Here is a 13,430-nt window from a genome sequence, read left to right on the forward strand (position 1 = left end):
GTGACTTTAACTTTTTCATCTTTTCAATCAGAAGGGGTCTCAGGCTTTTACCTATTCTATTTAGGAACATTCTGACAAAGCACAGGCCAAGTACATTTATCTTTGGGTCAGACGCCGTGGCTTACACCTGTAATCCCAGCACTTTGGGAGGCTGAGGCAAAAGACTGCCTGAGCCCAGGAGTTCGAGACTAGTCTGACTAGCCTGGGCAACATAGTGAGATCCTGTCTCTACAGAATAAAAATGTTTTACATTAGCTGCATGTGGTGGCACACGCCTGTAATCCCAGGTACTCAGGAGGCTGAGGTGGGAGGATCGCCTGAGCACAGGTCAAGGCTGTAGTGAACTGTGATCGCACCACTGGGCTCCAGCCTGGGCAACAGAGTGAGAGCTTGTCTTTAAAAAAAAAAAAACTCTCTTATCTTTATTTTAGTGAAGTGAATGATCTGACTTGGTACAGTTTTACCATGCTTTAAAGTATAGCAGGCATTACTTCAGCCACTATTTATTGATTATAACTGATTTATTTGACATTCCTTAAAATATTACTCACTCCTTAATTCTGTTTGCCGCCTTTTGTCACTCCTGACATTGGTAATATCATGCTTCCTGTACCAAAGATAGAAAAACGATGATACAGATATTTTCTGCATATAATATGCCTTTTTACAGTCCTTTACTTACCTTAGTCAGAGGGAAAATATCTTGTAGTTTTCATAGGAAAATAACCAGAATTAAAGGAAATGATATTTGATTTAATGTCTTAAAGAAATGAGCAAGAAACAATATAAAATTTTCAATATTAAACTAAATTGAGCATTGCAGCTAATGTTAATGAAGATAAAGACAAATGCCAGTGAATGGTCACTTAAAAAATAAACAGGATTTTTAAAAATTACCCTTGAGAAAAGTTAAGTCCATTCTATAAGTCAGCTATTTTTCTAATATTTTAGAATCATGAATTTATATCATAATACCTAATTATTGATTATACCTAATATAATATCTTTTATATGTTTTTCCATTTTTATTTCATCATCCAGAGCCAATGATTTAAAGTATTATTTGCACTCCATTGTAGGAGCCCAAGACCTTGAAACAAACCCTTAGGTAATCAGATAACTGACACTAACATAGAAACCACCAAGATTTGGCTTACTTAAAAAGTCTCTAAAGAAAACAGAGGTATTCCAACCCCAATTTTGTATGACAATAGGCACACAAGAGATGAGGTTAGAAAGAATCTATATGATACAACACCTAAACTGCATTACATCAGTGTGACATATCCTAGAACGAGAAAAAGGGTGCCAATGATAGTCTTTTTTTACTGATAGTATGAAAAATTGAACCATCACTAATATGTCTAAATTTAACTTCCCTGAATTCTTTCAAACAAGCATCAGATGTGACATTTAAAAGGACGCCCTAATATAACCCAACTATGTAAAACGTATGAAAGATACAGCAATACTCCTTGTACCTTTATTGTATAGAAGAAACAAAGTAAAAATTATTCCAGATCTCTTGGCATTTTCTATGATCATAGCTATTTTTAGTATATTTTGTATTAAACATTCATACGGAGGTAAATCGCACTATTTTAGAAGAAAAAAATGAAGCTTAATGCTATGACATATGGGATAAGAAACCAAAAGACTTATAGGTCCGGGTATCAGTTGCATCATTTCAGTTGGGAAAGGAAATTGGGAATTAAATTGTTCATTTTACAGATGGTGTAGAAGAGCAATTCTCAAACTTCTTGGTCTATGGACCCCAAAGAGCTTTTCTTTATGTGAGATACATCTACTGACATTACTTTATTTGAAATTAAAACTGAAATAATTTTAAATGATACTGTTTTTAAAAGATAACCCATTATATTAACATAACCTATTTTATTTTTTAAAACAGTATATTTTTCATATTAAAATATTAGGGAAAAGAGAGGCATTGCTTTATGTTATTACAAATCTCTTTAATGCTTAGTGTAATAGAAGATAGCATGTTCCCTTATCTCCTTTTACATTCAGATTTTTGTGGTATGTTGCCTTGGTTGAAATAGAGGAAAAAAATTCAGCCTCACATAACTATGTAATAGAAAAGGGAGTGTTGGGCCGGGTGTGGGGGCTTACACCTGTAATCCCAGCACTTTGGGAGGCCAAGGTGGGTGGATCACGAGGTCAGGAGATCGAGACCATCCTGGCTAACATGGTGAAACCAAGGCTCTACTAAAAATGCAAAAAATTAGCCAGGTGTGGTGGTGGGCACCTGTAGTCTCAACTACTCGGGAGGCTGAGGCAGCAGAATGGCCTGAACACGGGAGGCGGAGCTTCCAGTGAGCCGAGGTTGCACCACTGCACTCCAGCCTGGGTGACAGAGTGAGACTCCACCTCAAAAATAAAAAAATAAAAGGGAGTGTTTTAATATCCTATTCAGATAATCGATATATACCAAAAAGTCATCAAGTGACAAGTTTCTTAAGGTTGATTGCAATGTGGATTTTGAAACTTTATCAATGAGTTGTTCCTACTTTGTTATGGTACTCATTGGTATTTGTTTATTAAAATGTTGTTTAATTTCCACATATTTCCTTCTGTTGTTGATTTCTAATTCTGTTGTAATCAGAGAATATCATTTGTACAATTTTAATGCTTTTATATCTACTAAAGCTTGTTTTATGGTCTAGCATACCATAAAACATAAAGCTTGTTTTATGTTCTCCAGGTCCCTCCTGGAGAACACTCCATGTGTGTTTTAGAAGAATATGTACTCTGCTAGAGTTGGATGCTGTGTTCTCTACATGTCTGTTAGGTCTAGTTGGTTTACAGCGTTGTTCACATCTTCTTTTTTCCTGTTGATCCTCTATCTGGTTTTTCTATCCATTATTAAAACGAGTATACTGAAGTTTTCAACTATTATTGTTGAATTATCTGTTTCTCCCTCAAATTCTTTGGGGCTCTGCTGGTTAGGTGCATACATGCTTATAATTGTTATGTCTTCTTGATGGATTGACCCTTTTATCATTATACAATGTATTTTATTGTGTCTAGAAACAATTTGTATTTAGTTAAGGTGTATTTGGTCTGATATCAGTATAGTCATTCCGTTTCTCATTGGGTTTCTTTTCCATGGTATATACCTTTCCATGCTTTTACTTTCAGCCTATCTGTTGTCTATGAATCTAACGTGTGTATAACGTAGGTGGAATATAGTTCATTATATTGTTCTATCCATTTGGTTAATCTTTGCCTTTTTGATAGGAGCATTTAACTCATTTATATTAAATGAAATTAGTGATAAGGCAGATTATGGCTGTCATTTTTTTGTTTTCTATATGTCATATTTTCTTGGTTCCTCAATACCACCATTACTGCATCCTTTTATACTATGCATTTTCTAGGATATGATTTTAATTCTTTTGTTGTTTCTTTCACTCTATTTTTATATTTTATTTTATTTATTTATTGTTTATTTATTTTGAGATGGAGTCTCACTCTGTTGCCCAGGCTGGAGTACAGTGGCGTGACCTAGGCTTGCTGCAACCTCCACCTCCTGGGCTCAAGTGATTCTCTTGCTTCAGCCTCCTTAGTAGCTGGGACTACAGGCATGCGCCACTGTGCCCGGCTAATTTTTGTATTTTTGGTAGAGACCACACCCAGCCTTGCTCTCTTTTTAAAAAGTTATTTTGGGCCGGGCGCAGTGGCTCATGCGTGTAATCCCAGCACTTTGGTTGGGAGGCTGAGGCAGGCAGATCACGAGGTCTGGAGTACGAGACCAGCCTGGCCAATATGGTGAAATCCCATCTCTACCAAAAATGCAAAAAAAAATTAGCTGGGCATGGTCTCACACACCTGTAGTCTCAGTTACTCCGGAGGCTGAGGCAGAAGAATTGCTTGAATCCAGGAGACGGAGGTTGCAGTGAGCCGAGGTCAAGCTGCTGCACTCTAGCCTGGGTAACAGAATGAGACTCGGTCTCACACACACACAAAAAAAGTTATTTTGTTAGTAGTTGCTCTCAGGATTACAATTAACATCGTAACTTAGAAACAATCTAGTTCATATTAATTCCAGCTTAATTTTAGTAGCTTATAAAAACTTTGCTCTAACATATCTCAATTTGTACTATTATTGTCATACAAATTACATCTTCAAGCATTATGAGACCAACAAGATGGTTTTAGAATTACTGTTTCAAGCAATAGTCTTTTTATATCAGGTAGGAGAAAAGAGCTGCAGACAAAAATGTATTTATACCATATTTACCTACAGTTCCTTTTTTTTTTTCCCCAACTTTGTCTTCACAGAATATTTACAGTTAACAGTACTCTTTATTTATTTGTGTGGATTCAAGTTACTGTCTAGTGTCCTTTCAGATCAGCCAGAATTCCCTTTAGTATTTCCTACAAGTCAGGTGTGCTAATAACAAGTTCTTTCTGGTTTTATCTGGCAATATGTTAATTTCCTGTTCATTTTTGAAGGATATTTTTGCTGGATTTTAGACTTCTTGGCTGACAGTCTTTTTCTTTTAACACTTTGAATTTGTCATCCTATTACTTTCCAGCCTCCTGGGTTTCTGATGAGAATTGAGCTGTTAATCCTTCTGAGGATACCTTGTCCATGATGAATTGCTTGTCTCTTGCTGCTTTCAACATTCACTCTTTGGCTTTCAAAATGTTAACTATGATATGATAGGTAGGGTTTGACTGTGATGTATCTTGGCGTGGATCTCTTTGAGTTTACCCGACTTGGCGTTCATTGAGCTTTTTGGGTGTACAGGTTAATGTTGCATTAAATTTAGGTGGTTTTAGCCATTATTGCTTCACATTATTTCTACTTCTTTCCTCTCTTCTGGGACTCCCATTATTGTTGGTATTCTTAATGGTGCTCCATATGTCTCAGAGGCTCTGTTCATTTTTTTATTCCCTTTTTTTCTGTCCTTCAGACTAGATAATATGAATTGACATGTCTTCAATTTTGCTGATTATTTCTTCTGCCAGTTTAAATCTATTGAGCCTCACTAGTTAATTTTTCATTTCAGTTATTGTACTGTAGAATTTCAGTTTTGTTCTACTTTGTGATTTCTCTTTATTGATACTGTGGTGAGACAGTGTTCTCATAATTTTCTTCAGTTATTTAGACACAATTTCCTTTCCTTTAATTCTTTGAACAATCTTTTCTTTTTTGACAGGGTCTCACTGTGTTGCCCAGGCTAGAGTGCAGTGGTGCAGTCATGGCTCACTACAGCCTCAGCCTCCCAGGCTCAAGCAGTCCTCCCACCTCAGCCTCCTGAGTAGCTGGGACCACAGACACTTGCTACCATGCCCAGCTAATTTTTTTAACTTTTCATGGAGACAAGGCCTCCCCATATTGCCCAGACTGGTGAACATGTTTATTATAGCAGATTTAAAGTCTTTGCCTAATAAATCTAACATCTATGCTTCCTTGGAGGCAGTTATTTTGACTGTTTTTTTTCCCCGATGTATGAGCCATACTGTGTCTTTGCATGTCATAATTTTTTTTTATTGAAAACTGGACATTTTTAACTATATGTCAACTCCAGACATCTTCCCAGATTTCTCCCATTGCCTGGTTTGTGGTTTTTGCTCTTATTGCTGTTTGTTCAGTAACTTTCCCAGACTAATACTGTAGTCTTCATTCTTTGTTGTGTGTGGCCACTGAAGTTGCCACTCAGCTTAATGGCCAGCCGTGATGGCCAGATATTTCCTTAAATAAGAGGTCAGGCCCTTCTCCAGTCTTTCTGGGGCACGAACATAGTGCTGCATATGTTCATGAACTTCTAGATTCCCAGAAATAAGTCAGAGCTTTTTAGAGTCCCCTGTGAATATCTCATTTCCATTTTTCCTTTTAAGATTTGGTCAACCTCTCATTAACCCCAGCTGATAATCACTGCCTCAGGCAACTGCAGTGTTAAACAATTGCTGATGATTCTTTTCAAGAAACTTTACAGTGATGGAGCTTGTTCACACAGAGCAAGCTCTCAGTCCATTAAAAAAAGACACACCCTGAGAATAGAGCTTTTCAGGGAGCTTCCGGAAAGGTCGTATAGTGACATTTCTCGGGGAATGGATATCTGGGGAGCTCTAAACCTGTTCTGCCCCCTCCAGTACCTGGTAGGTTCTTCATTTTCATAGCTACCTTAGTTGCAAAGCTGTTGGTTTTCAAGGCTATTTCAGCGCTGGGGAGAGAGGCATGGAAATAAGGCAATTTAAAACACAACAGAGGTAATTATTCTTACCAAAATTCAGCATTTTTCTTAAATCAGTGCTCCTTGGATTTTTGCAAAGTTCTAAAAAAGTGGATTTCAACAACTTTCTGCCAGTATTCTCATTGCTTTTATTGAGGAGCAGATTTTTTTGAGGTCCTTACTAACCATTCCAGAAGTGATTCTACACTACTCTGTTACACTAAGATGTATTTGTCTACCTTGCACTTTAGATGGATCTTTCACCCATGAATGGTTTTGTACTGTCATGCATTGGTAATTTTGGAAATTTTGGTTTACTGTGTTATGCAGATATTCCTCATGTTAACACATTTTATTGTACAATATTTTTAAATAATATTTGTTAATATTACCACTGATTGCATCATAAGTTTCTTAAGTATTGGGAAGATATCAGGCTCACAGTGGCAGATGCAAGTTTTTCAAAATTGCAATATTCACTTAGAAGCTCAAATTTTATCATTTTATTTGGTTTTCTGAAAGTGGTAGACTCACTTTGTCCGTTTTCAAGAAAATGTTAGCTAAATACCCAAGTCTGAATATCCGTTGTTTGGTGCCACTGCTAATTACCCACATCTTTGCTTTTGCTCTATTAGTACAAATGGTAACACTGTGTAAAATGCAAATGATGTCTTAGTATTATTATGAAAATAGTTTTTACCTAATGTGACCTTCTGAAAGTGTTCTGGGACCCCCAGGGTTTCCCTGTAACATGCTTTGAGAACCACTGTGTAGAGGAACTAGATCAGGATCTCTAGACCTTGTCTTCAAATATCAGAATGACTGGCTCATGATGATAGGTGAACTTCAGCTTTAGGACTCTATCAGACACATGCTGACCTGATTTTTTTTAACTGAATACACATAGGAGAGAGAACAATGCTTTTCCTTGCCCATCTGCAAAATAAGAATGTAGATACATTTTGCTAATTCTCTCATGAAAGTAGTGTGTAGTACAAAGTGTAATATTCATCTTTCCACATAAAAATGTTTCTTAATAAGTTTATTTTGCATATTTGTGTGATTTATTCATGAATCATCTAATCAATTAGTAATGTCTTATGAGTAATTCCATCCGTATAGCAACCTATTTTCTCATAGCCATTGGAAGCATATGGACTTCTAAAGATCTTAAAATATCAGTCAGGCAATTGTGATGTTGATGAAATCATATTACTTCTTATCATCCTGGAGAAAAATCATTTTTAAAGCATCAGTAGCCTATCTAAATGTCATTATTGACTTTTCTGTACTTTTCTGGGAAGATCAGTAGAATTTTGATGCTGTGAAAAATATTCAAAAGAACTTAAAGCATTTCTTAAACATTCTGTCATCTTAGGATGTCCATTGCAATCCTTGGTTTCTTTATGTTCTATTTAATTAGCCTTGGTTTCTAAAGAGAAGGAGTATGTCATTTTATTCAAGGTTTGAGGAATGTTCCAGAAATAGGAAATAGAGATAAATCTCACCATTATCATCGAGGCACTGTCAATCCATCATATTTTTCTTAAATGAAAAATAATGTATTCTCTAAATGTGCAGGAGTTTAAATGTGGTAGAACTAATCATCAGTATTTTTTATTCTATTGTAATTATTGTGGATGGATTTTATTTATGTTGATATTTTAGTGGGAAAATGTAAACCATGTCCAATCCCTCCCGCAATGCTATATTCAACAGAATATTTGATCTTAGAAATACCCAGTTAAATAATGAACTAAATAAATGCAACTATTAAATCATTTAAAGTCTTAAGAATTTTCTACTAATCAGTTTTTCTTTTTGTTTGTGTATTATTTTTTAACACTAAGATCCTAGGAAACAACAGGATTTCTTTTGATGTGCTGTTTATGGAAGGGGTCTTTAGGAAACTGTCATCTGTTTAAGAATTTTTTGCTTTGAAAGAGATTTACCTGAAACTTCCAATAATTCACTTACTTTCCAAGCCTTAACTATTTTTTTTTCTATTGCAGCCCTTTGGAGTGAATCAGCCTGGACCTTATATCATGTATACAACTGTTGATGCAAATGGGTATCTGAAAAATGGATCAGGTAAGACCAGATACAATAATGTATGTCCATAATGTATAAAAACTTCTGCAGTCAATATATTGGCAAGGTAAACTGGTGGAAAAAATTATGTTTTCACACTCCTTAAAAAAAATCTTCACTTTCATTATACTTAGTCTTTCCATAGACTTACATTGGTAGATTATAAAAGGTTCTTATGACAAAAAATGTTCACTTTCAATTCTTCATAGATCCCTATTACAATGGAGCCAACTCATTATCCTTATTTTTTAGTTGAAGTAGCAGAGAGATTGGGTGAAATTACTTGTGTTTTATTGGTCAGAGAGTGAAGTGCAAATTAGTTAATTAAGTTCATCTTAGAAGAAGTAAAAATTAAGAATACAATTAATACTATAATATAAACTATTACTGGTTTTTTTATATGTAGAATAGAAGCTAGAATATAGAGAGAGGGGTTTTTTTTGATAAATTGTTATAAAGAAAAAATCTGGTTATACATTTAAATAAATAATAAAGGCAAATGCAGTTAAGACAAAAAAGAAATAAGATTGAGCAAAGGATGTCTGCTTTTAACAGATGGCTGACTGACTGAGGTTAGATCCAAATTACAGTAAATACAACGGTGATAATTTTAGTTATCTAAATAAGAAAAGGAATCTGAATATGCTTCTTTTAAGATGCCTAGAGTTTTAACCAGCAGAGTTGCTGTCACCCCTCTATTTTTTTGGCCAAAAAAAAAAAAGGAAGAACTCATTATATGAACATTGCCATGTTATATAATGGCCTTACTAAATCAAATATACCCCAGAGTGAGTTTACTTTTTTAGCTAATTGCACACATTTAAGAGTCTCAGTTGTACTGCTTGCTTCAGCACAGAAACATTCCATATAACAATTTTTTTTTTCAATATTCAAGGAGAAATTGACAAACACAATTTCACTTTTTTTTTTTTTTTTTTGAGACGCAGTCTCGCTCTGTCGTCCAGGCTGGATTGCAGTGGCGCGATCTCGGCTCACTGCAAGCTCCACCTCCCGGGTTCATGCCATTCTCCTGCGTCAGCCTCCCGAGCAGCTGGTACCACAGGCGCCCACCACTACGCCTGGCTAATTTTTTGTATTTTTAGTAGGGATGAGGTTTCACCTGTGTTAGCCAGGATGATCTCGATCTCCTGACCTCGTGATCCACCCACCTCGGCCTCCCAAAATGCTGGGATTTCAGGTGTGAGCCACCGCGCCCGGCCACAATTATACTTTAATATACCACTATCAGTCACTGTAGTTCAAGATAAATAAGGATATTGATAATTTGAACAAATTACTTCTTTATGTTTTTAATTCATGTACATATTAAACCTTTACAAAAAAGGCTCTGGGACCAGCTGGTTTTATCAGTTAATTCTTTTAGACTTTGAAGATGCAGATGATTTCAGTGCTAGGTAGATGTTCCAGAATACAGGACAACAAGATGAAGTTATTTATTACATTTCATGAAGCTAGTATAACTCAGGCAGAGCGAGAATACTCAAAACCAAAAACTAAGTTCACTGGTGGGATATCAGTGAAAATCCTATCTAAAAACTAACAACTTAAATTTGTCTGTATTTTTAAAGAATTGCCTACTTAACATAATCAAGTAGATGATTATCTAAGGAATGCACTGATGATTTAAAATGGGAAAATCTCTTAATTGTTATAGCAGTGCATCAATTTTTAAAATACTTTCTTTTTCTTTTTTTTCGTATAATAATATATTGTGTACATCTCTCCATGTCTGTTCCTACAGATAATCCTGATTTCTTTGGGGGCTATTTTGTATAAAGATACAATAGGTACTCTAGCCAATCCTCTATTTTTTGTTTTACTATATAATACAACAATACAACAGTAAACATCTATTTGCATATATTTGTGTGCAGTTAAATGAATAATTCAGGCCAAGTGCTCATGCCTGTAATCCTACCACTTTGGGAGGCCAAGGCAGGTGGTTCACTTGAGGTCAGGAGTTCAAGACCAGCCTGGCCAACATGGCAAAGCCCCATTTCCACTAAAAACACAAAAGCTGTGTGTGGTGGCGGTCGCCTGTAATTCCAGCTACTCAGGAGACTGAGGCATGAGAATCGCTTGGACCCAGGAGGTAGAGGTTGCAGTAAACCGAGATCACACCACTGCACTCCAGCCTTGGTGAAGGAGTAAGACTGTCTCAAAAAAAGTAAATAAATAAATAATAAAATAAAAAAATAATTCTCACTTCATAGAAAAAAATCTGGAAGGATAAACACTAAATTAACATTTATCTTGAGGAACATAATTTCAAGAGATTCACTTTCCACTTTGTACATTTCTATAACTGTTGACTAGTTTTCAGTTCTTTTTCATTGTTTTAAAAAGATGGGCTGAGTTCAGTGGCCCATGCCTGTAATTCCATTACTTTGGGAGGCCAAGGTGGGCAGATCACCTGAGGTCAGGAGTTTGAGACCAGCCTGGCCAAAATGGTGAAACCCCGTCTCTACTAAAAATACAAAAAAAATTAGCCAGGGGTGGTGGCGCATGCCTGTAGTCCCAGCTACTTCGGGAGGCTGAGGGTTCACTTGAACCAGAAGGCGGAGGTTGCAGTAAGCCGAGATCACGCCATTGCACTCCAGGTGGGTGACAAGAGCAAAACTCCATCTCAAAAACAAACAAAAAAAATATGATTGTTGATTCAGTCAACAAAATTTTCACCAAACTTATACTGCAAACTAGGCATTGGCACCTGGTATTGAACTCCATTCAGTAATATTCACTACCCATTACTATTTTTTTAAGTGAATGGAACAATATTTACTTAGCATGATTTTTAAAAATCTACCCCAAAACAGTAATGGAACATTGGGTTTATTCCTACTATATCTAATATTTACCTGTCTCTAGATTGGAGTAGAAATTAGGAGGGAATTTGTAGGCATAAAAGGAAATGAAAAAATATCTAAGGTAAAAATAAATGCAGTTGAGTGCATAAATCAAATGAATGCATAAATTTTCATGGCAGAACACCGTAAACAAAAATAAAAAGCACTCACAAACTTGAACAAAATCTAAATGTGTATAAATAGAGATATAATAAATTATCTCATTTTATAATATTCTCTAGCCTACAAAATATTTTAAGATAACTTTTGATGTTTATAATAGTTGGAAGAAGACATATCTGCATGTAAAATCCAAATTGTATGTGTATTATTTTAAGTTTGTCTGTGTATAGGAAAAATATCTAAACAAAATGACGCATAAAATGTTACCACAATTATCTCTTGGTCATGGGAATGCAAATTGTATGTGTGTGATTTTTAAGTGTGTCTGTGTGTAGGACAAATATATAAACAAAATAACATATATGTTACCATGATTATCTCTTGGGTTTTGGATTTTATATATTTGTTCGCATTTTTGTTTACTAAATATATATTGCTTTTTAAGAAAAAGCTTTTAAAATATTTCAAACATGCTGTATTTCATGCATAAAAATGTATTCTAAGCAAGGAAGTAGCACCTAATTTAATTGACTAAGGGGGTGCCATCATGAAACCCTGCCCCAAATTTTAAAGGATGAGAATTCCCAGTTTAAATATTAAGCATGTTGAACTCCAAAGAAACATTACTTGGTTAAACCATACCTTCCATCCCATCCTACCCCATCAGCAGAGAATGTTCCACTGTAGGAAGACGATGACTACATTTATGTATTTCGGAAACTGCAGCCTTGGTTTTCTCCTAGAGCAGCTGAGAGTCACTCACTACCCATTAGCGGGTCATAAAATTAATGTAGTAGCTTTTAGGGTATTTTACTTAATAGAATAAAAGAGAACAATAGAAAACAATATATTGATCAGAGTACATCGCAAATAGTAAAGTATTGTTTCATGAAATTTTTATTTAGTTGTGTGTGTGTGTGTCTGTGTGTATGTGTGTGTTTTCACACTGGGTAATAACATATGATGTAGTTTTTATTGTGGGCTGTGATCAGAAAAGTTGGAAAACCACCACCAGAGAGAGACAACAACAACATCATAAATTAATATTATTTAGTAAAGGCCTGGCCCAACTATCCTATTGCTTACAGATAGATTATCATTCTTACCCATTACTCTGTGGTCTTACTCCATTTCCTAGCAAAACCTGAATGGCCAAACATTATTAGAGAGTTACATTACAGAGGAGTCGTTAATTTTCTAAATAATAGTTCCTGTAACAGATTTAAAAAATAAAAATGAAGTATTTTTATTATGAACTTTTTAGGAGCTTAAACTCCTCTGGTTTTGAATCTAGGATTTTGTTTACTACACTTGTAAATTAGCCAGGGATCCACAATGGGGATCCAAATGGCCTAAACAATATTGATAAGAACTTAGTAGAATGGAGTACATTGGCAAAATTTTGTAGACTAGTGAGTTGTTGGTCATTTATGAAAAATAACATTATTAGACCAAGAATTGCTTTTCTATCCCATAAATTACTTATTTGGCCCTACTGTTTAAATCCAGAGCAAAATCATTTTCCTTTTTCCTCTGTGGTTACTATTTGTTAATATATCTGAGAAAAACATAAGTAACCTTTGTCTTCTGTGTGCCCTTAGTCTATGCAAGAAGTGATGTTAAGCAATCACATGCTGTGATCTAGGGGAAAAAATATGTGTTCTACGACATGCATTCATTCAACACAGAACACATCTCTGACCAGATGTGTAGCGTTTTGCCTCACATCAACCTGTTCTCCAAAACAAGCTAGGTATCTCATAATTTAATTCAATTCTGACAGTATCCGGAGGCAGACTCATATCCCACAGTTAAAGGCTCAGTCTCACAAGATTTTCCCCACTTCGGATGCCAATCACAAGTCCAGGCATCCCGTATTTCTGATGGAGAGTCTATAAATTGGCATTTCCCATGACTCACTCCCTCATCAAGTTCAGTCATTTGCTGGAATGTCTCACAGAACTCAGGGAAATACTTACATATACTGGCTTATTATAAAGGATATTATGAAGGGTACAGATGAACAGCCACATGAAGAAATACATAAGGCAAGGTTCAGAAGGGTCCTGAGCACAAGTCTTGTGGAACTTGGGGTGCACCACACTACCAGCCCATGTATGTATTCAGTAACCCAGAAGCTCTC

The 13,430-nt window shown here is 35.6% G+C and overlaps 1 protein-coding gene across 2 annotated transcripts in view; it reads left to right on the top strand.

The window, feature by feature from the left end:
* The window catches only part of ITFG1 (integrin alpha FG-GAP repeat containing 1), a 301,126-nt gene that overhangs the window by 234,509 nt on the left and 53,187 nt on the right, over positions 1-13,430 (top strand). For both annotated transcript variants that reach the window (XM_030925697.1, XM_010354862.2), the window contains exon 14: positions 8,219-8,297. In XM_030925697.1, coding sequence (XP_030781557.1) covers positions 8,219-8,297 — 79 coding nt within the window. The remainder of the gene's footprint in view (positions 1-8,218; positions 8,298-13,430) is intronic.

This window comes from Rhinopithecus roxellana, chromosome 20 (assembly GCF_007565055.1).
Source record: "Rhinopithecus roxellana isolate Shanxi Qingling chromosome 20, ASM756505v1, whole genome shotgun sequence".
Lineage (NCBI taxonomy): Eukaryota > Metazoa > Chordata > Mammalia > Primates > Cercopithecidae > Rhinopithecus > Rhinopithecus roxellana.